The sequence below is a fragment of the Propithecus coquereli genome, unplaced genomic scaffold (assembly GCF_000956105.1).
Source record: "Propithecus coquereli isolate 6110/MARCELLA unplaced genomic scaffold, Pcoq_1.0 Scaffold243, whole genome shotgun sequence".
NCBI lineage: Eukaryota > Metazoa > Chordata > Mammalia > Primates > Indriidae > Propithecus > Propithecus coquereli.
This window is the reverse complement of record NW_012147986.1, coordinates 4,091,026-4,112,653: the sequence shown is the minus strand read 5'-3', so window position 1 is coordinate 4,112,653 and position 21,628 is coordinate 4,091,026. Positions and strand designations below refer to the sequence as shown.

Sequence of the window (21,628 nt, the reverse complement as noted above, 5' to 3'; positions counted from 1 at the left end):
TTAATTTTTGAACAAGAGACCCTGCGTTTTCATTTTGCACTGTGTTCTGCAAATTATGTGGCTGGTCCCAACTGATACAAAGAAAATCAGATGAACAATAAATATGGGGAAAAGTCTGTGGTTTATAATTAAATATGTCCAAATTAAAACTGTAATGAAATCAATCGGTCCTTCTTCTGCCCATCCTCACTGCATAGCCTGGTTTACCTTGATGTGGGGGCAGTCTGTAGGACAGTTGCCTCCCTGAGACTCAAACATGAACATTCTTGGCATCTGTCCCTCTCTCTCTTTTCTCTTCACAATCCTCAGATAGCAAAGAGCTTTCTGTCCCTCTGTCATATTGCCTAGCACAGATTTCCTTTTCACAAGAGGAAATTATGTCTTCTATACTGTGATCTGAATCCTCTAAGTTCGGCTCTTTCACTGCTAAAGGAATTTAGAAAATCTTCTCTCTTTTGTCAAAGTCTTGCTTCCAAACCATGTGTCTTTCTACAAAAAACATATTTTGAATCTCAAATATTAACTTTTTCTTTGCATCAGTGCTGGAAAAAGCACATCCCCCACCCCTTTGCTGTAGCCCCTGGCAGATGGATTTTGGACTGACCAGGGTGTGTTAGGCCACTTTCTGTGCAAATGCCCATGAGAAAAGCACAATAAAAATTCGAAAACATTGCCCCAATTGTGTATGTAAAGATATTGTTACAAGAATGTTCATCATAATGCTGTTATAATAGTGAAAAAGTGGAGGCAACCCAATGCACAAAAAAGGAATTATACCAGTAATAATGTGTCTATGAAGTGGAGAAAATGCAGATGTTAAAAGTGATGCTGGGGAAGATCATTTAATGAAATAAAAATGTGTTCACAATCAGAACGTTAGGTGAAAAGAGCAGGGACCATAACCTACAAACATGCAGAGTGTATACGCTTGGGGAAGGTCTGCGGGTAGAGTCACTATGGCGTGGACAATGATTATTTCTGAGATGTGGAATGAGGGGCGATTTTTGTTTTCTTCCTTTTACCTGTCCTTCCCTTCCCTCCTTCCCCAGCATTTCCAACAATGAACATGTGGCTTTTGCAATACAATATTTTTAAATCCTCTCCTTTGGTGACCTCATTCTTTTTTGTTGTTGTTATTTGAACCCATGCAGTTTTTTTTTTTAATTTCAGCATATTATGGAGGTACAGATGTTTAGGTTACATATGTTTCCCTTGCCCCCCCCCCCAAGTCCGAGTTTCAAATGTGTCCATTCCCGGGATGGTGCACATTGCACTCATTGTTTGTGCATATACCCGTCCCCTCCTCCCCCCTCCCCCCCCTTGCCCGACATCCAATAGATGTTATTCTTATATGTGCACTTATGTGTTGATCAGTTAATACCAATTTGACTGGCAGCATCACACCAAATGGATTTCCCAAATCGCTAATAAGTTGCATTCTGCAGTTTAAAAGTCATTGTTTCCATAGCCATCAGTTAGATTGACTAACAGGAAATTCATCACAAATCATTTGGGTGGGGCTGGGTATCCCGGGCTGGGGTCTCCATGACACAGATGGGAACAGGATGAGTGGCCCCATTTCAAAATACAGTGCTCAGTGACTTGGTTTGGGTCTGAACTGGTATTTAAAGAAGTTGGAGTGAAGGCAAGAGTAAACTTTGTGAGTGGGAGGAAGGCTTGGCTGTAATACTGACCCCAGGCAGTACTAAGAGAACTAGAGCTGAAGGCCTGGGCTGGGTTGAGGACTCTCACCAGTCAGCGTGCAGTGCAAGGCTAGGAGGAAGGAGAGGAAGGCCAAGGAAGAAGCTGGGGAGAGGAAGGAGGGGACACAACAGCAAACGAACATGGGATCTTTGACAGCAGAACTCATTGTGGGACCCTCGTAGTGGCACCTGAGGCTGCTGAACATATCCATACACTTCCATGATTGACTGGGGACCTGAGTGGGTCACTGAGGACATCAGTGACTTCAGCTGGTGAGGCTAAGGAAAAGAAGGGACTGACAGTTTTCTAATTTGCATCCTTAGAGATAGTGTGCTGTTACAGGATTAAAATACTTGCGGGTGATGGTTCCAACTGCAAGCTTCCTTTTTCCCTTTCGTTATATTCTAATCCATGTGCAAGAGAAGGGGGGACAGTTTAAATTCAATTTGGCCCACTCAATCTTTCTGACTCCAGTTGTATGTGTGGCTAATGGAAAGAGCCCGTGTTTTCTAAAGAGCTTAACCACAGGGAGGTTTGGAAACCCACATAAACAGAAAAGAACGCATTTCAGAAAACAAGTCAGAATGAGATTTGGAGTTCTCATTTTGCTCCTACTCTTTGCATATTAGATCCTTGGAAGTAACTGAACAGTAATCTGAGAGCATTGCCAGGTTCCATGCAAAATCCTGCACAGGGAACACTCACCGAGTGCAACGTCACAAAAATTTCTTGACTTATTCCCACATTCCAAACACTGGAGAGAGCATAGGAGAACAAAAATAAGAAAGAAACTCTGTATCTGCCTTTAGCAATGATCTTCTGGGACTAGTAGTGAGGACTGGTGGCTTTCTCTCCCCATGGTCTGGTGAGCCCTTCTCCAAAGCCAAGTCAGATGACAGTGTGGGAGGGCTTCGACCCCGGTTTTGAGTGAACCCAAGTGTATTAAGTAAATCTTCAAGCAGAGAGCTAAGACTGTCTTCAAGCAGAATTCCTGGGAGACTACTTGAATTCCAAATTTTGCTAAGATTTATACTTGTGGAACAGAGGCACAAAATCCCAAGAAGGGGCCTGGACCCTATGCATGATCCTGATACCAAGCTGGCCCATGGAAGTATTCAGGGGTTAGAACTGCATTTGACTTAGAATTAACTGTGTCCACTGCTTTCTAGAACATGGCACTGCAACTCTCTGTGACTATAGTTTGCCCAGCAATTACATGTTAAAGGCAATTCTGAAAAAGAAAAATCCGCAACAGAGTCCAATGGATCATTTTTTAGTACAGTTTATATTTGGGCTTAGAAGAAGTTTTTTATTTCTACCTTGCAATTTTGCTAATAATGGCTGGGTGAGCCATACTACCTGAAGATGCTATCTGGACTCTATAGCTAGGATTTAAGGTCGTTATACTCTTAAACAGATTAGCATGATAAATGAGATACTGTACACATCGTAGGGTAGAGAGAAGCTGGAATTGGGTCTACTCTCTGCCATTTACCCAACCAACACCTGGCTTCTGGTTGTGAGCAGGAGTCCACTTAGGTCCTCAGGATTGAGAGGAAGCCAAGAGTCTGAACTACTCTGGGTTGATTATCCTGGGAGGAGTCACTAGGGCAGTTTCCAAATCAGAAAATCTGTCCCTATGGGAGAAGGGCGGGTGTCTGATTGCAGTCCCAGCGGTCAGGAGTAGGAAGTCCAACTGTGGTCAAGTGGTGGTGGTAAGGCAGGGAGAAGACTGTGGCACCAGGCAGGTGAGCCTCCTGCCACTGAGAATTTGTGTTTGCATTAAAGAAATATTAGCAATACCCCTAAAACAAGTTCACTTCCGTGATGAAACCATAAGCAGCTGACACAGGGCTCCTTCCTTCTCCAAGGGATGGTTTGATCTTGGAGTAGGACAAAGCCTGCATATGTGGGTCAAAAAGGCTTAGTATTAGAGCAGAAGGAGTCCAAGGTGCAGATGCAGGTAACCCTCTATTCCCTTTCCCTTTTAGTAGCTGAGACCCATTGGAATCCCAAGATAACCCAGAGAAGACAAACCAGTTTGGTTCCCACAATCGTAGAAAGTTATGTTTTTAACCTTTGATGCTTAAGGAAGCATGCTATGTACATATCAAGTGTGGCTCAAAGGAGATATATTTTAGTCAAGGCTTATATAATTGTGTAATGAATGATCACTTATGTATACGAAACAACAAACCTCAGCAGGGCCAGGGCAGCTGTTAGCAGAGATGAGATGGGAGAAATAAGCCTGCCAGCACCTCCGTGCCTCCAGATTTGTTGTAAAGGTCTCATTTTACTTTCGTCTTGAGAAAATTCAGTGCTTGTCCATTAGCAAGAAAGTTTTTGATGGATCTAGAATTTTCTCAACACCCAAGGATATTTTTTGTATCTTCCCCTTTATCTAGCATCAACAAATCGGGTGAATACCAAAACTATATAAATGTTACTTGTCGGTCAGGTGGAAGAACAGTGACGACGGAACATTTTAAGGCAGAAGAAAGTTTGAATTATCATTGAGTGACCCTGTTTAATAAGTAAAGGAATGCAAATTGATTTGTGGCCATGAAATAGGGCCAATCCTTGAGAATAAAGAAATAGTAACTCAAAAAGGATTTACTTCAAACTTCTGCTCCTTAAGCAGCAAGTCAAGAATAGTCTCCCAATTCTAGTTCAAGCTCCTATTTCACCAACACTCTACCTCTCCTCCCAGTATAATTTCCTCACTGCAGAATTTCTCTGTTGATGAGGAAATTGGTTATGGGTTGGAGGAGGTATGGGGATTCCTCCCTAATAATTGGCCATCTTACCCTACCCCTCAGTAACCAAAATTTCAGAGTTTAATTGTCCTGGTTGTATGGACCAAACACAGCATTGCATTTCAGAACTGGGCATAGATGGCCAGTATTCAAGGAAATCTCTTGATTCCAATATAAAGGGTTGTAGAATTCTGGACTGGACTATGGCTTACAGCCAGTATGTGATGCCTCTTCTGAGGCACCTGGACAGTGTTAGGCCATGTCTGCCAGAGCCTCACCCAGGACCCCCAGGGCCAGAGCATCTACCCCATGGCTGAAGGACCAGTCTGCGAGACTTGAAGTATACAAGCGAATCCTGTCCATGAGGACAGTCAAGTCCTAATGACAGATGATTTCTAAAGCCTTGAAAGCCCAGGGTTAGGATGTGCAATGCTGGTGGGCTCTTGGGAGACGCCAGCTGCCATTCAGCTAAGAGATCTACTGTTGGTGATTAGGTCACCAAGGAGCTATGCTCTAGAATTATTGACCCATCTGAGAAGGCTCCTTAGTTCACATAGGGTCATGGAATTGACTGGAGCCAAATGGGTTTATCCAAGCCAAGGCGGAAGAGGTGGTGTCGACTTGGCAGAAGATCAGGAGGCTTCCATGAGCAGCAGAGGCTTCTCCTCTCCATGTTCTTCTTTCATTTAACAAAGAGGTAGAGGCTCAGCAGGCAAATTTCTTTAAAACTGATTGCCACCCAATACCAGAGGATGTTGCAGAGAGCTGTACAAGGAGTTCTGAGAGCATGAGACAGGGGCAGTGAGTCCTGTCTGTGTTGGTCAGAAGAAGGCAGAAGCAATGGGGAGGAGAGACTGAGCTGAGTCTTGAATGAGGCAGAGTTTGCCGGTGTGGAAAATGAGTGTGCCAAGCAGATGCAATATGAATGAAGGCTAAGCTAGCGGAACCGGGAAAGGGTTGCTTTTCCCTCCTCCCCTGTCCCTTCTGTGTCTCCCCAGCTCCTCACCCCTCCTCTGTGGGCTCTATGGTGCTGTCACATGACACTGCTTGCTCTTCCAAACGCAGCCTGCCCTGGCGTACTTCACTGGTTTACGCTTAGGGTGCTCTGTCTCCTCTTGTCTTCCTCACAGGTCTCTACCTGCCCTTCAAGATCCGGATTAAAGACCATCCCCCGTCAGAGCCTGCAGAGGCAGAGCGAGCCATTCCCTTTGCTTTGTTCCAAAAGCACAGACCTCACCTGCAGCACTTGTTATGACATATCACATCTTACTTCTTCTGGCTTCCCCAACTCCACTCTGAGTTCTTGAAGGAAGCACTATTTCTTATTCATCCCTCACCTCGGGCAGCTAGAGTAGTGCTGGGAGGTCAGTTATTTTTCTAGTTAATAATCCCTGGTATAATAATAATAATAATAATAATAATAATCCCTGGTATAATTTTCCCACTGCTGGTTATGCCAAATACTGCCTTACATTAACCAAAGTAGGGTTCAAGATTAGCACATGAAAATATAATTATAATTAATATCTCTTACATGTGGAAGGATCCAGGACTGAATCCCTGTCTTTCGACTGCTTGTACAGTGACCTTTATAAAATTATAGAATGATCTACATTCTTCACAAAAGAGCAAAAGATAATATAATGAAAACCCATGAGTTCTCCACATAAAATGAGCAAATGTTAACACATTTTTACATTTTTTAAGAAATAAGAATCTGTTTTGTGTGTGTGTGAAGATATTTACACCTATTGATGGATATTCAGGTCATTTATAATTTTTTTGCTCTAACAAACAATGTAACAATGACCATCACTCTAAAAGATGCTTGTGTACATTCCCTCGTTTGCATGGGAAGGTATAAACCTAGAAGCAGAGTTTCTGGTCATAGGAATTGCTTGTCTTCAGCCTCATTAGGTATTGTCAAATTGCTCTCCAAAATAATTCCAGTTTCTGCATCTACCAGCAATGTATGAGCGGTCCTACTTAGCCATATTCTCACCAACACTTAGTATTGTCAGACATTTTAATTTTTGCCAACCAGAAGGGTATGCAGTGGTATTTCAAAATTGTTTAGGTAAGCATTTCTATATTTACTAGAGGAGCTGAATATTTTTTTCATATGCTGATTTACCATTTTTCAAGGGATTGCCTGTTCTGATCCTTTGTCATTTTAATATTTACTTGTACCAATTATTTACATACCCTGGACACTAATCTTTTGCCTTTTATATTTGTTGAGAACATCTCCCATTCTTGTCTTTTAACTTGATTATAGTGTCTTTTTGTCATTCAGAAGTTTAGACACTTCAGGTAGTCAAAGTTATCCTTTTCTTGAGAAACAATTCCTATTTTCCAAATCTGTGTTAAGAAACCCTTCACTGCCCTGAGGATATAAAATCTTCCATAATTCATCCAACAGATTTAAAGTTGTGTTTTTCCCATTAGTTTTTTTAATACATCTAAGGCTACATTTGGTATGAGATCACAATCAGACTTTTTTTTAGTTAGAAATCCAATTGTCCCAGCATCATTTGTGGAAGCGTTTATTCTCCCCCCCAATATGAATCATCTCTTTCCCTGCATAGGTTGAGGTTTGGGCTCCCTATTCTATCCCATTGACTCTACTGTTACATCATGTATGTAGGGTCATTATATCTGATAGGGCAAGCTGTCTGGCCTTGTTCATCCTTTTCAGAATTGCCTTGATTACTTTTAGACCTTTAATCTTTATTTCATTTTTAAAATCAGTTTTTAAATTTTTAATTTTTCCTAGAACTAAAGTTAATAGATTAACTTGGGGACAGTGAGACATCCTTTTGACATGGAGTCTGGAATTGTACCACCACAACATATTGTGTTAGTTTTGTTCGGGTTGGACAAATGTATCATTTCTGGATATGGAACAGAGAAAAATAAATTCTCCTGATAGAATACACCCAACCAAAATGAGAATTCTTAGGATTATTGTACCATGAAAAGGAAGGCAAAAAAAAATTTCTTAAGTATCTATAAAATGGTTTGAAACAAAGAAAAAATAGCAAAAAGTAACTCCCTAGAAGTTAAAATTGTAAATAAGTGCATAAAAAAAACAAAAGTAATCAGAAACCAGTGGAAAATGTTTGCAGTACAAAATGTCAGAGTAGAAGAAGAAAACTGCAACCTCTACAGTGATTAGAATGGTAGGCAGAAATGCAGAACTCTGCAAGCGGGGAGGCATCGCAGGTACAGAAAAGAGTGGGTTCAAATAGAAAAAAACTGCTAGGAACCCACTGCGACGCTCTGAGTGTGAGCACTATGGGAAATATTTACAAGATGAATTGGAGCAGTAGGAAATGGTACCAGTGACACAAGTCAAACTTGGGAAATAAAGAAGCCCCCTTCCAAGTCTAAAATCCTGTGATTTCGTACATCCTGCAGAAACAATTTACCTCTTTTGTTAGTAAGAGGACTCCTTTTTAATATAATGAAAGGCTGTATAGTTTTTCTTCTTTTGTTTGTTAATATGTCTAATTACATTAGATTTCCTTAAATGCTGAACTATCAGGACTTTCCTGAAATAAACTCCACCAATTAATTAATTATTATTCTTTTCAATTTCTGCCGGATTAGTTTAGCTAATATTTTATTTAGAGATTTTTGCATCTATATTTACAAATGAAGTTGGACTCTTTGTTGGGAGGGAGATTGTTTGTCTTGGTCTGTGCTAACTTCATTTAAATGAATTAAAATAGTTTTTCTTCCCTAATCAGAGAAGTAATTTAAATAGCACAAAAATAACTATTTCTTAAAAGATGTGAAACTCACCTGTGAATCTCTTTGGGCCCAGGGTTTACTTTTTTTTCAGTGTGTGGGTATGTGGGGTGGAGTGAATTCTTTAAACAACAATTTTAAGAACTCTAACAGAAAGTCTGAACAATCTTTTGAACAATTTCCAAAGTTACAGAAGTTTCAGGTAATGAGCCCAGCTAATGGATAGGTCAAATGTGAAATAAAGAGTGTGAAGAGAAATAATACAAGGTAAAGACACGTGAACACCTGAGTCAAGCGACATCTGCTTTTGTTTTCCTAGATCAGGAAGTGTGCTGCACCACTGGAATGAAATCTATTACTTTGTGGAACAGTTGGCTCATAAATTCATCAGGTGAGAAACACTGTGCATCTGCTTCACTTGTAGCTCTCTGCCATGAATAAAACCAACCCATGGTTGCTATTGTATTAATTACTAACTATTTGGGGGATGCTTTTTCACAAGGTGGACTCTCAGATCTTGGACCAGAGAATGTTTACTTTGTTTTAATCTTTGCCATATATTAAAGTAACTTTGGGCTTTATGTTTTCAGGAGGAGCCAGATTTGGTTATAAGATCAGAATATTTAACATTCTCCTTCCCTTGTTGAATAATATATTCTTACAAAAGGGTCATGAACATTTTTCTCACACAGTGCATCACTCTGGGGCAACTGGCACATGCTAGCTGGACTCGTGCACAGGGTGTGTAGGGTGTAGGGTGACCAACTCATCCCCCTTTGCCCAGAACTTTCCCAGTTTTAGCACTGAAAGTCTTACATCCTGGGAACCCTCCTTAGTCCTGAGCAAACAGTGACAGTTATTCACTCTAGCTATGTGTCCTATGAGGCAGAATCCCCTGAGCATTCTCAACACCACTTTCCCAGGCAAGGCAATGTATTTTTGAACATAGCCACTGCAAATGTTATGGGAGTCCTAGAGGTACTACTGTCTAGTAAATATGGACACTCACGGGTAAAGGAGAAGAAGCCATTTCACCCTCGCTGTGTACAGCTTCCATGGGGCAACACAACTGTGACAGCTTCCATGAATGTGCTTGAGGCAGGTCGTCAAGGTCTTTGGTAAAATTGGTTTGATCATTGTAAATTCTAACACAGCTCCACTTCATGGTGGACGGCCTCCGTGGAGTCTCCCAGTCGATAGGAGTGACCATAAGTTCTTTGAATAAAGTTCTACATCTCAGAACACAGATTGTCCTCTGAGTCCTGGGTAACAACAGACATGTTCCCTCCAAATTCAGTTACTGGTCTCAGCACATACCTCCCTCCCTGCGTAATTGGAGGGGAAGGGTTAGGAGGTAACCTCTCTGCAGTGCCAAAAATTAGAAGCTGTAGCAGGAAGCATCTAAACCTAGATGATTGGGAAAAAACAGATGCTGAGAGGAGAGAGGGAAGGAAAAAAGTACAGGGAAAGGAGAGAAACAAATACATGGGTGGTGTTAAACAAATCTTTAAGAGAATCATAGAAACTTGGACTTAAAAGTAACAACTTCCCAACCTATCCTAGGAGGAATTCAGTAACCCTCAACTTGAATAGCCCTGGTAAGTGCTGCCTTTTGAGGTAAACAGTCCAGTAGTTGGACAGTTCCAGTTTTCAGAAAAGACTTTTTGTCACTGAGCCAAAACATCCTTTCCTGCACTCTCATCCTTTGGTCCTTTGGAGTGATATAAAACAAATCTGCTTCCACACCCTTAATGGTATCTGCTCTCTCTCTATTTGTTCTTCTCGTGTTCTGTTCCCTCTAAAGCAGAGTAGTCAAATGGAATAGACTTTGAAGTCAGGCAGATGTGGGTTTGAATCCAAGCTCCGTTGTGCAACCATAGCAATGTATTTACCTTGGCTGAACTCTAGTTTACACGTAAGCCTCCTAAGAGAAAACATGTGCAAACCAAGTAGCCCAGAACCCAGCTTAGAGTGGGCACACAGCGGCTCTCTTTCCCAGCTCCCACAGCAATTCCAGACTCTTCACTATCTCAGAATCTAAGAAAGTTGGGACAGGGGGGAACAGAGGGGACCAACAGAGAACGCTTAATCCAATGCCGCTGCTTTATAGCTGAAGAAACTGAGGCCCGGAAAAGTGGACATGGCTTGATCCAGACCACAAGGCACTTCCTCTGGTTGTCTCCTCTGGCCTTCCTTGGCTATGGACCGCTCAAAGTGTGGAACCAAGACATTACTGTCACAAACACTCCACAAGGCAGGGCCTATATTCTGTTGACCACCACAGCCCGAGTGACCATAACAGTGCCAGACACATAGTACATGCTCAGTCAATATTTTTGAATAAGTGAACGAATGGATGATATTCATTTATTTATTTATTTGAATAAATGGTCTAAGGTAGCTGGGACTGCAGAGAGTCAATAATAGTGGCTGATGCTAGTACATATATATCATTTCTAATCCTTGACATTTCAAGTACTTTTATTTGTCTTTGTCCTGACCTCGTCCTATTTTCCTAATTATAATTCTAATTCTTCACCACTTTCCTCAAGCCTTCAACCTACACCTCACACCCATAACTCTCAGCAAGGAACCTCACCTCCTACTTTGCCAACAATCCAGAGAATAGCAGACAAGAGTTCAAGTTCCAGTCTACTCCTGAAAGTCTCTGAGATCCAAATATCCCTCCTATGTAAGGCCAACCTCTCCATTTTAGTCCCGTTTTATCCCATTGTCTCCAGTCTGCTCTTTGTTTCTCTCTTATATTTTCCTCTACTTTTCCCCTGGCTCCTTCCTCACAGTCTACAGACAGAAACTAGTCTCGCTTGCCCCTTGTCCCGGAAAAACAACACGACAATCAATCTCTCAATCATGTCTTCCTGTAGATACGATCCTGTTTCTTCTCTGGTTTCTCACTCATATATCTTGAAAGACTGTCCCTGCATATCCTTACTTCTCATTCATTCCTTAACCCACTGCCATCTGTCCTTCATCCCACCTTCCACCTGCTTGCTCTCACCAAAGTCACTAAGGGATGTCCTAGAGCAGTGGTTCCCCAACCTTTGTGGCACCAGGGACCAGTTTCATGGAAGAAAATTTCTCCATGGATAGGGTTGGGGGCAGGGAGGGATGGTTTCAGGATGATTCAAGCTCATTACATTTATTGTGCAGTCAAACCTCTCTGCTAATGATAATTTGTATTTGCAGCCACTCCCCATTGCTAGCATCACCACCTCAGCTCCACCTCAGATCATCAGGCATTAGATTCTCATAAGGAATGTGCAACCTAGATCCCTCACATGCACGGTTTACAGTAGGGTTCACGCTCCTGTGAGAATCTAATGCCAAGGCTGATGTGACGGGAGACAGAGCTTATGCGGTGATGCGAACGATGGGGAGCGGCTGTAAATACGGATGAAGGTTTGCTCGTTTGCCCGCCACGCACCTCCTGCTGTGCGGCCTGGGTCCTAAGAGGGTTGGGGACCGCAGTCCTAAAGGACAAATTGAGGGAGCATCTTGCAGTCCTTGTGTGCTGGATAGAGTGGCTTCATTGGATGCAGACTTATCCCTCCTTGGAACTCTCCTCCACTGGCTCTGGATCTCCTTCCTCTCACCCCCATCAGCCAGCCCTTTCCACGTCACTGGTGGCTCTGCATTTGGCTCACTTCCCTTCTCACTGCTGGCACACTCTCTGAACAACTTTGCCCACACGTCAGTATGCTAATGACGCCCACATTATGCCTCTAGCCTGGACTCATATGCTGATGGCCTCTTGGAGACCTAAATTTCTCACGTTTGAATTCTTTCCAGAGCTAAACTCAATAGAAGGGGAGCAGTACAATACAGCGGTTAAGAGCCCAAATTGTAGAATCAGAACACTTGGTTTCAAGCCCCAGGTCTGCCACTCGAGCACTGTGTAACCTTGGGGAAATTGCTTCATCTTTCAAGGCCGCAATTTCCTTCTGTGGAAAATAGGAATAATAATATTATAGTATCAATCTCATAAAGTTGTTCCAAGAGTAATGAGATCATACATCCAAATCACTGATGATAGTGGTGGCACATAGTAAGAACTCGATAAGGGTGGCCATTATTATATTATTACAGTCATTATGATTAATATTATTATCATTTAGGACACGGCGTCCTGCTGCCCTGGCACTGGTGAGGTGCTAACTGGCAGCACGGTGTCATGGACAGAGAACCGAGGTCTGTTTTAAGAGACCAATATTCAATTCACCGGGTATTGCTTGGGCTCCTACCAAGTATTAAATACCATGTTAAGGGCTTCCAAAGATGTATCAGACCTATGGTAATAAATGTAGACTTTATTCAGAGGCAGTAGGAGCCATTGAAAGTTTTATAGCAGATAAATGACAAGATCTGATTTATACTGTAGGAGCAAGACACCAGCTAGGAAACAATTGCAATAGTCAGACAACTGAGTCAAGGTCCTAACCTAAGAGATGGGAAGGGGACAGGTTTGAGAAACTTTATGGGAAGTGAGAACTGTAAAGTTTGGAGCCAGATCAGGTGTGGGAAGTTACTGCATTGTGAAGAAATAGGTTGATGCCGCCATGGGTGGTGAGTAAGTTGACCCCACAGGAAGGGTGAATTCCATTGCTGAATGTGCTTCAGTCAGATAGTCCATCTCGCGTGCTGAGAAACGTGTTTGGTCCTCTGCTGAGAGTGGCTCTGTCTCCCAGAGTGTGAATTTTACATTAACAAGGCTCCTGAGCTCTGCCGTATAAAAACCACACCCATTTATGCATTAATAATGAGAAGCATAACTACCAACTGGAATAGATACTCCTGTGCCCAGCCAGCACATTCTTTCCTTATAGGATAACCTCCTTGGGAAGCCAAGGAGAAAGTAAAAGTTGATGGTGACCCCTCTTTCAGATCAAAGGGAGTTCGCTGTCTGATGTTACTGGCTGACGACATGAAGCTGCAACAGTCAGAGACACTCTCTTCATTATAGAATACACCAGACTACTGTGGAGACACTGTCAAATTTTGTCTATTGGGGACCCCTTTTACAGACACCATGCAGACCGGTCCCCTTTTAGGGGAATACTTCTGCATATAGAATGCAGGACAATGAATTTATCTTTCTTACTTGTAATCCACGCTCACAAGCTATGGTGTCAAATCAGAAGCAGCCTCCAGGAAGACACAGGGGGTCTTCTCTTCAGTTCACAGCTTCACATCAGCGCTGGCTACTAAACACTTTAGCACCAGCCTTGGCAGCCCCCTGGGGGACATGGGTCTTTAGCTCTGACAGCCGTGATAGAAAGGGGAGAACAGGGAGGAAGCCTGGAAGGGAATGGCATGCCACAGTCTTTCTGTCTGCTCTAATTGAGTTTCTTTTCCTTTGCAGTCCACAGCTAAGAATGTCATTTATTGTCTTCTCTACTCGAGGAACGACCTTAATGAAACTGACAGAGGACAGGTAAGGATATTTCCCATCCCTGACATTCAGAAGTCCACCTCTTCCCAAGCAACCCTGAGACTTATGCCCTGGTGCCAGCTCAATCTGTCAATCATTTTAATCTAGTAGTTCCCTCTTTTAACCTAAGCCTTTAACTTTGTACGTGGACCCTTCTGCTAGTTTATTTTGCTTTGACTTTCGAGAGAAAGTGGAAATTTTATAAATGATTAAATAACATTAAGATAAATCTTACATTTGACTGGTGACTCAGCTAACTTGGAGCAAAATGTTAGCAAACTAAATTCTTGGGGAACTATATTTTCTTTTATTTACATTAGATTTATTTTGTGGATTAAGGTTTCAGAGATATAATAAGTACACTGTGAGAGAGGTAAGAGCTTGACCTATTATCATCCCTAATTATCCAGGAAGGGAATAGAAAGGGAGGGTTTATGGTACAGCAAAATAAAAGGAAATTTAAATCAGGTGTATAAGAATGTTGTTGACATAAAAGGAATAGTTAGACCTAGCTTAACAAAAACATTATTTTGGGTTTTACCACATTTTACTTGCAGATGAAAACTAGCAATAACAGAGATATGCCATTTATTCATAGTTAGGATGGCATGCTGGGGAGCAGAGAGGACAATTTTCCCTCTTTAATGACACTGCACACTTTTTAAAAAGTGATATCGCCTGTGTGAGGAAGCACCATGGGGGACATGTGGGATTATTGGCAGACTTACATATGACACATTGGAAAAAGAAAAGGAGGAAGGGCAAGTTCAAAGAGGGCAGGAGGACTTCATTCTATAACATTCTTGTAGAAATGAGAAAGGACTAATAGGATGAAATAAAGTTTCTGGCTCAAATCAGCAAATCTGAGCTACTCTCCATTTTTCTCCCTGCCTTTGTTTCCCATCTATAAAAAAAGAGTGCTCTGTACCATGTAGAAGTTTTCAAATCCTGTTCTTCCTTCAGCAGTGTCTATTATATGCACGCAAGTCATTTGAGATGTACAGAAACCCCATTTAAAAAACAGGAGTTTCTGATTCCTTATGAGCAGAAGGAGAAACTGAGGCTCTATCACCTTCTGCAGCTTCTGGGAAGTTGGGGAGGGCAGATGGGGTCAGGGACTTATAAACACTATCAGAAGGCTGATTTTGGTTTGTTATGCTTGTTGAAATTAGTCATCTGCTGAATCTACTTGGAATCTAATATTTTTGTGCCTTAGCTTCACTACTGCCAGTTTCCCTTGCTAAATGGAAGACACAGGCTAGATCCTGATTGCGGGAAGCAGCATTTAATAGGGGTCAAATGTGCATCAAACAACAGGCAGAAATGCCTTGCTAAAGGCTGTGTGGGCTTCATTCATATGGTGACAGCTTGGCCCAGGTCAGCTGGCAAAGCACAGTGTGGCTCAGTGACACATCCCAACCCTTATCAGCCTCTGGAAGAGATGTGGGCCAGTGCTCTTTTTCTGAAGTACTTTCTCAGGAGACTGGCTAAAAGAATCAGCCTTTCTCAGATCTTCCAAGCTAATATTGTTTCTGAAATATATGACTCACAGTGTTTTAGTTGGGCACAGAAATTTCCATTGTTCTCTGTATCTCATTTAATAGTCACAATATCCTTATAAGACAGTAAAAGATCCATTAATATACCCATATACTATTTGAAGAAACTCATAGAATTAAGAAATAGTTGTTCAAAAGTAAGACATGAATTAGCAAAGACTCTCATTTCGACAACAGCAAAAAGTTTTGGCTAAATCCAAAGAAATAAGATCAAAGATGTACCATTGACCCTTGGACAACATGGGTTTGAATCCACTTATATGTGGATTTTTTTCAACCAAACACACATTGAAAATACAGTATTTGTGGGATGCAAAACCTGCCTATATGGAGGACCAACTTTTCATGTAGGCTGTTCCACAGGGTCTCCTGTGTGGTTTGAGTCTGTGTGGATTTTGGTTGTATGTGGGGATTCTGGAACCAATCAATCTCTCATGTATAGTGAGGGACAACTGTATTTGCATCCAGTTCTTGGGATCAGATACCCATAGGGGAAAACTATGAGAAGGTTGAATAAATAGAATGAAAAATAAATACAATGTGTTAAAATATAGTAAAGAAACTATAATTAGAATAACATCTACCATTTATGAGTATCTTTTATCTGTTAAGTACTTTACATATCATTTTTTATTTATCTTCATATAACCATTGTTACTCCATTTTCTAAGGAGAACTGTGTGGTCATTTGAATCCTTGCATTAAATGAAATGTGCTGTTTTTCTCTAACTACTTTCAAGATACCTTCCTTTTCGGTTCCTAGCAGTTTGATTATGATGTGTTTACCCTATTTTGGCTTTGCTGAGCTTCTTGAATCTATAAATGTATGTCTTTCACCAAATTTAGGGAGTTTAAATTATTTCTCAAGTATTTTTTCTGCACTAATCATTTTTTCCTCTCCTTCTGGAACTTCAATGACACACGTTAGGCCATTTGATCTTCCACATGTCCCTGAAGTTTTGTTTATTTCTTTTTCAGTCCTTCTCTCTGTTTCTCAGACTGGATAATTTCTATTGATCTTACTCTTTCCTCTGTCATCTGTATTCTGCTGTTGAGCTCATCCACTTAATTTTTTATTACAGATATGTTGTATTTTAGTTCTAAAACTTTCATTTGGTTCTTTTTAAGTTTTTATTTGTTGCTGAGAATTTCTATGCTTTCATCATTTTAAACACATTTACCTTTACCTCATGGAGAATAGTTATCATAGTATAGTTACTTCAAAGTCTGTCTTATAATTCCAGTGTCTTGAGGATTCGCATCTTAGTTGTCTTTTCCCTTGAGAATTGATCACATTTTCTAGGTGCTTTGTATGTGGAGTAATTTTAAAGCATATCCTAAAAATTTTGAATTTTATGTTGTTTAGACTCTGGATCATGTTCAAATCATCTGCAAAATTTTGGGTCTCTTTTTTCTTTGTTTGCTTCAGCAAGCAAAGTCACCCTGGTTAGGTTCAGACCACAAGTTCTATCTCTTCTGTAGGTGGTGGTTTCAATGTCAGTTCAATTTTCAAAGACTTTGCTAAACTCCTTTGGATCTGTCCAAAGTCCAGAGCTGCACTTTGCAGTTCAGTGATGAGCCTGGATCTTACGCAGCTTTATACACAGAATAAAGGGATCCCCTTCTCCCCATCTGTCATCTCCAGGATTCTCCTCACACCATCTGGCCCACTGAGGTCCTCCTTTCCAAGTCCTCTAGCAAGAAAAAAGGAGTTTCTCTTGGAGTTTCGGCCACCCACACTGCTGTCCCAAAGTTCTCCACTGAGGCCATCCTTGGGGCAAAGCCGAAAGTAATAAAAGAGAAATAAAAATGGGGGTTCTCCCCACATTCTTAGAACCACAGGGGCCCCTTTTCCCAAGAGTTCTCAGAAATATGGGAATTTTCTTGGCCAGGGGTGGGGAATCCTTTCATGTTGGAAGGCCACATTAATTTAGCTGTAATCAAATAAGCCCACATTCAAGAAACTTCAATTAGATGTACTTAAAAATGTACCTATTTTGTAAAAATCTAACTACTATGTACTTAATAATTTCAAAAAATGAAAACTATTTGCTAATTTTAAAGTTAACTAACCTTTTAATGACTATGTTGTGTCTGCTTTTTGTTGGTAAGCATTTGAATATTTGGTTGCAGTGTGGAGGTCCGCAGTTTTCAGTTGATCCTGTGAGTGTCAGTCATTTGTGGCCTTAAGGGTATCTTGATTTGGATTAGGCAGGAGAATGTAGATTCACAGCAATAAGTGGTTGAAAAGCAACAAAGCATTTTATGAGCATTTTGCCGAAGGCATGGGTATTTCACCACATTTTTCCAAATTTTAATTCGATCTTTCTTAACATCAAACAATGACTTTAAAATGTCATCTACTAAGAGCTCAATCAATTCTATCTGTAGTTCTTTAGGTGCCTTGGTGATATCAACTAGGTGAGGCTGAAGTGCTAATTTGAGTGTGATGTCACAATTCTCAAAGTCAGTGAAACTTTGATTTTATTCTTCAATCAATAAGTCTATAATAGCTGCATATTCTTTAAATGATTCGCATATATCATCCTGCTCATCAGTGACCTTTGATAACTGGGGAAAATGTTCATACGAGTTTTTCTTTTGAAGGAGTGTTTTGAAAAAAAATAGCTTAGATTTTTTGCTACATATCTTATATAGACTTAGGTTTACCTTGCAAAGAAATATTCAAGTCATTTTGATTTGACATGATATCACACAGAAATGCTGCATTCCTATAGAAATCTAATGTCAATAATTTACATTGCTGATTCTGGTCTTCATAAAATTTAACTATCTGTTCTCACAGAGATAAAATTTTGGCTAACACCTGTCCCTGCAATAGCCAATGCACGTTAGAATGATATGGCAAATCCACATTGAATACCTCATTGTTCATCTTTAGCGTGTTACAAAACTGATGATTCTGTGTTGCATTTGCATGAATATCATCAACAATACTTATAACTTGTTGCAAAGTGTCACTTAAAATAGTAGCTTTAGCACAGAGATTTTGCTGATGCAAAATACAATGAAAAGAAATGAAAGCGTCTAAATCTGCTAATTTTTTTTATCTGTGCAATAAACCCTTCATGTCTTCCTGTTATGGAAGGTGCATCGTCTGTACATACACTCACTAAATTTACCAAATTCAGTCCAACTTCACCATATTTACTTTGAAAGTTGTTGAAGATATCTATTGCCCGTGTTCTGTTCACAAGAGTGCCCAAAGCAAGTAACTCTTAGTAGCAAAGAAAATCTTCTGTTACAACCCAAATGAAGTATAAAACCTGTGCTGAGTCAGTAGTATCAGTTGATTCATACAAAGCAATCGAATAATATATATTTTCCTTTTGAAGTATTGCATGAAGTTGTTCTGTTAAGTTGAAGGCTAATTCATGCTACCAATCAGTTATGGGTCTCTTTAAAAGAGGCAGTTGTTTGTATTTTGAAACATTATCAGGGTCTAAGCATTCTACAACTTCGACAATGCATTTTTTCACAATTTCTGCATCACTGAATGACTTCCCCTTTTCCCGAGTATATAAGCTACTTTACAAGTTGCTTCAGTGGCATTATTTCCAGGTCCTATTGCTGCTTAAAAGCATTGCCTTTGCTTTTGCTTGCCATCTTTCAATTTCTGCGACACAGCCTTTGATGCCCCTCCCTCTAATTTAAAATATTTGTGATCCTTGTCAGTGTTGTAATGCTGATGAGCATTGAATTTCTTTAATGCTGATATTGCAGTATCACAAAGCAAGCAAATCATCTTATCTTTAGCAGAAAGAAGATAATATTGCAATTCCCAATCCTCATTAAAAAATCTGTTTTCTTCCTTCAGCATTCTCTTGGTCTTCTTTGACATGATGGGCTGTTAAGTAGACAGAATTAAAAAGTACTGTTGAGCTGTGCAACTATTCACAAATTCCACTTCAGACAGAAACACAGTGCACCACTGTCAAAAGCTGGCAACAGACTGGTGTACTCGACCTCCATACACTCTCACCAGCCAGCCTCATGCAGTAGTTGCACCAGTCAGGTGGGGGAAGTTAGAACTAAATCAAGAGCGTAGTAGCCATCAGTTTAGTCCTCATGGCTTGCTAATGTTCTAATTGTGCCGGTCAGTCTGGGAGGATTATTTCGTTGAAACTTATTTTATTTTTTGGTATTTTAAATATGTTCATTTTAAAAATAAAATTAAAATATAAACAAAATGTACTAATCAAAATAAAAGGATTTGTTCTGTAAAATTTGGATTCAGTCAAAAGGCCACCCTTAAGGACCTAGAAAGCCACAGGTTCCCCACCCCTGTTCTTGGCCTTTAGGTGATGTCCCAGGCCACTGTCATGTGACTAAGATCCACCCTCAGATTAAAGCCGTGAGAAAAAAGACAAGGAAAAATCTAGAATTTACTGTTGTGTGGGATCATTTCTCCAGATTTTAACTCTCGTCCCCAATCCGCCCTCTTTGTTTACTTTTCAGAGTCTCCACTTGATTGCTTTTTCATGTTATCCAAAGTTTTTTGTTATAATCGGCAAGATGTAAGCAGTTACAAGTGTACTCTATCTTGGCTGTGGTTACGTCAGTTTTACAGATAAGGACAGTGAGGTTCAAAGAGTTTAGATAACTTGCTAAGATCAAATAACTAGTAATGGGCAGAACTAGTATTCTGATTCTGGATTCAAAATTTGGTCCAATGCTTGCACTTTGTATTATATCATGTTCTTCCAAGATTTCTTAGTTTCCTCAGTTTAAACAATTGACAAATTATAATAAATTTTCTGGGCACTTCATTAGTATAATAGAGTGTATAATGTCAGTTTAAGTACTACTTAGAATAATACTATAGAATAATTACCAGTATGTAAGATTCCCTGAAAACTCCAAGGATAGTCTTGCTCCCAACATTAATTAAAATACTTTAAATGTGTCATCATTTGGAAATGAGATCATGTCAAGGAAGTCCAACTATTCATTTAAAAGAAATCAGTAATAGATGTTCAATTTAATTAAATGCATTTTTGTCTTCTATTAAGATGGTCTTATTTTTTCTTTTTACCTACTAGTACAGTGAAATTCATTAAAAACATTTTTTAACATTAGATCATTTTCATATTTCTGATTACACTGGTAATAATATATTCTTTAATGTATATCTGAATTCCATTTTCTCTATATTATTCAGAAATTTGGTATTCCTATTCATAATTGTGGTGGGTTGCCGTTGTCCTTTTTATGACTACCTCTACTTACAGTATTTTAAATTTTTTTTTCACTTAAATCAATACTTCTAGAATTTATTATGTTGTAAAGTATAAGGCTAATGTCCAGCATTTTTATCCCTACCTAATTAGCCAGGTTTTCCAAAATCATTGTGGAATAATCCTTTACCAACAACTTGAAAAGTTAAGCTTTTGATAGACTTAAGTACGTTACTAAGTTTTCTATTCTGTTGCTCTTCCATTCTGTTTTTATGTCTGTTTCTATACTTGGACCACTAATTGTTTCAATTAGTTTTAAAATCTGGAGAACCAATCCTTCCTCATTTTTAATCTTAGGCAAAAATCTCCTTGGTTGTTACCGAATTTTTCCAACCATGTCCATTTTAAATAACTTTTTATGCTCCAAAATGTCCTTGGGGTTTTCATTTGAATTATATGAAAAGTACAAATTAAACTTAGCAACAATGACATGGTAATACGGTGCTTATTTTCTTATTTAAGAATATATCACTTATCTTTTATGTTCCTCAGTAAGATTTTAGTCTTTTCTTCAGGTTAGTTTCATGCAGTGTTTGTTAACTTTATTCTCACACATTTTAAAGGTTTTTTTCCATTGTAAATGAAATGTTTTCCTGTTGTATTTTCTAAATTGTTATTGTTCACTGTAGACCATTGAACCTATAGTTTGTGTCCCATGGGCTTCTAGTGAACTTTATAAAGTGACTTACAAAAATGCACATGTCAGTGGGTTTTCTATACAAGAGAACATGTAATTTGCATTAGAAGAAGTCTTCTGATTTCTGCCCCCCCCAAAAAAAAGCTTAAAGAATATTGGTTTGGGGGAAAACAATAGCTTTCTAATAGATTTTGTAGATTTATTTCTTATTCTACCATTTTAATGAAACATTTTACTAGTTTTAATACTTTTCCTGTTAATTTTGGAGTGGCTTTCCAATAAGATGATTGTAGTATTTATAATCAATGATAACTTCTGTTCTCTTTTCTAACATTTATAGTTATTATGTCTTCCCGTGTGTCTTCTTACATTGGCTAAAACTTTAAGGCTTTAATTCCCAATGGGGTTTCACAATTATGTGCTTTATTGGATGTTGACTTCATAGAGATATTTTATCTACTGTGTTAAAGAAGAAGTCTTCAAATGCAAGTTTATTAAAAAAATTTTTTATC

The 21,628-nt window shown here is 39.7% G+C and overlaps 1 protein-coding gene across 1 annotated transcript in view; it reads left to right on the top strand.

Annotated features, from left to right (window-relative positions):
• ANTXR1 (anthrax toxin receptor 1) overlaps window positions 1-21,628 on the top strand; it is a 275,920-nt gene that overhangs the window by 16,105 nt on the left and 238,187 nt on the right. The window contains exons 2-3 of the mRNA XM_012646428.1: window positions 8,533-8,604; window positions 13,594-13,665. Of these exons, the coding sequence (XP_012501882.1) occupies window positions 8,533-8,604; window positions 13,594-13,665 (144 nt within the window). The remainder of the gene's footprint in view (window positions 1-8,532; window positions 8,605-13,593; window positions 13,666-21,628) is intronic.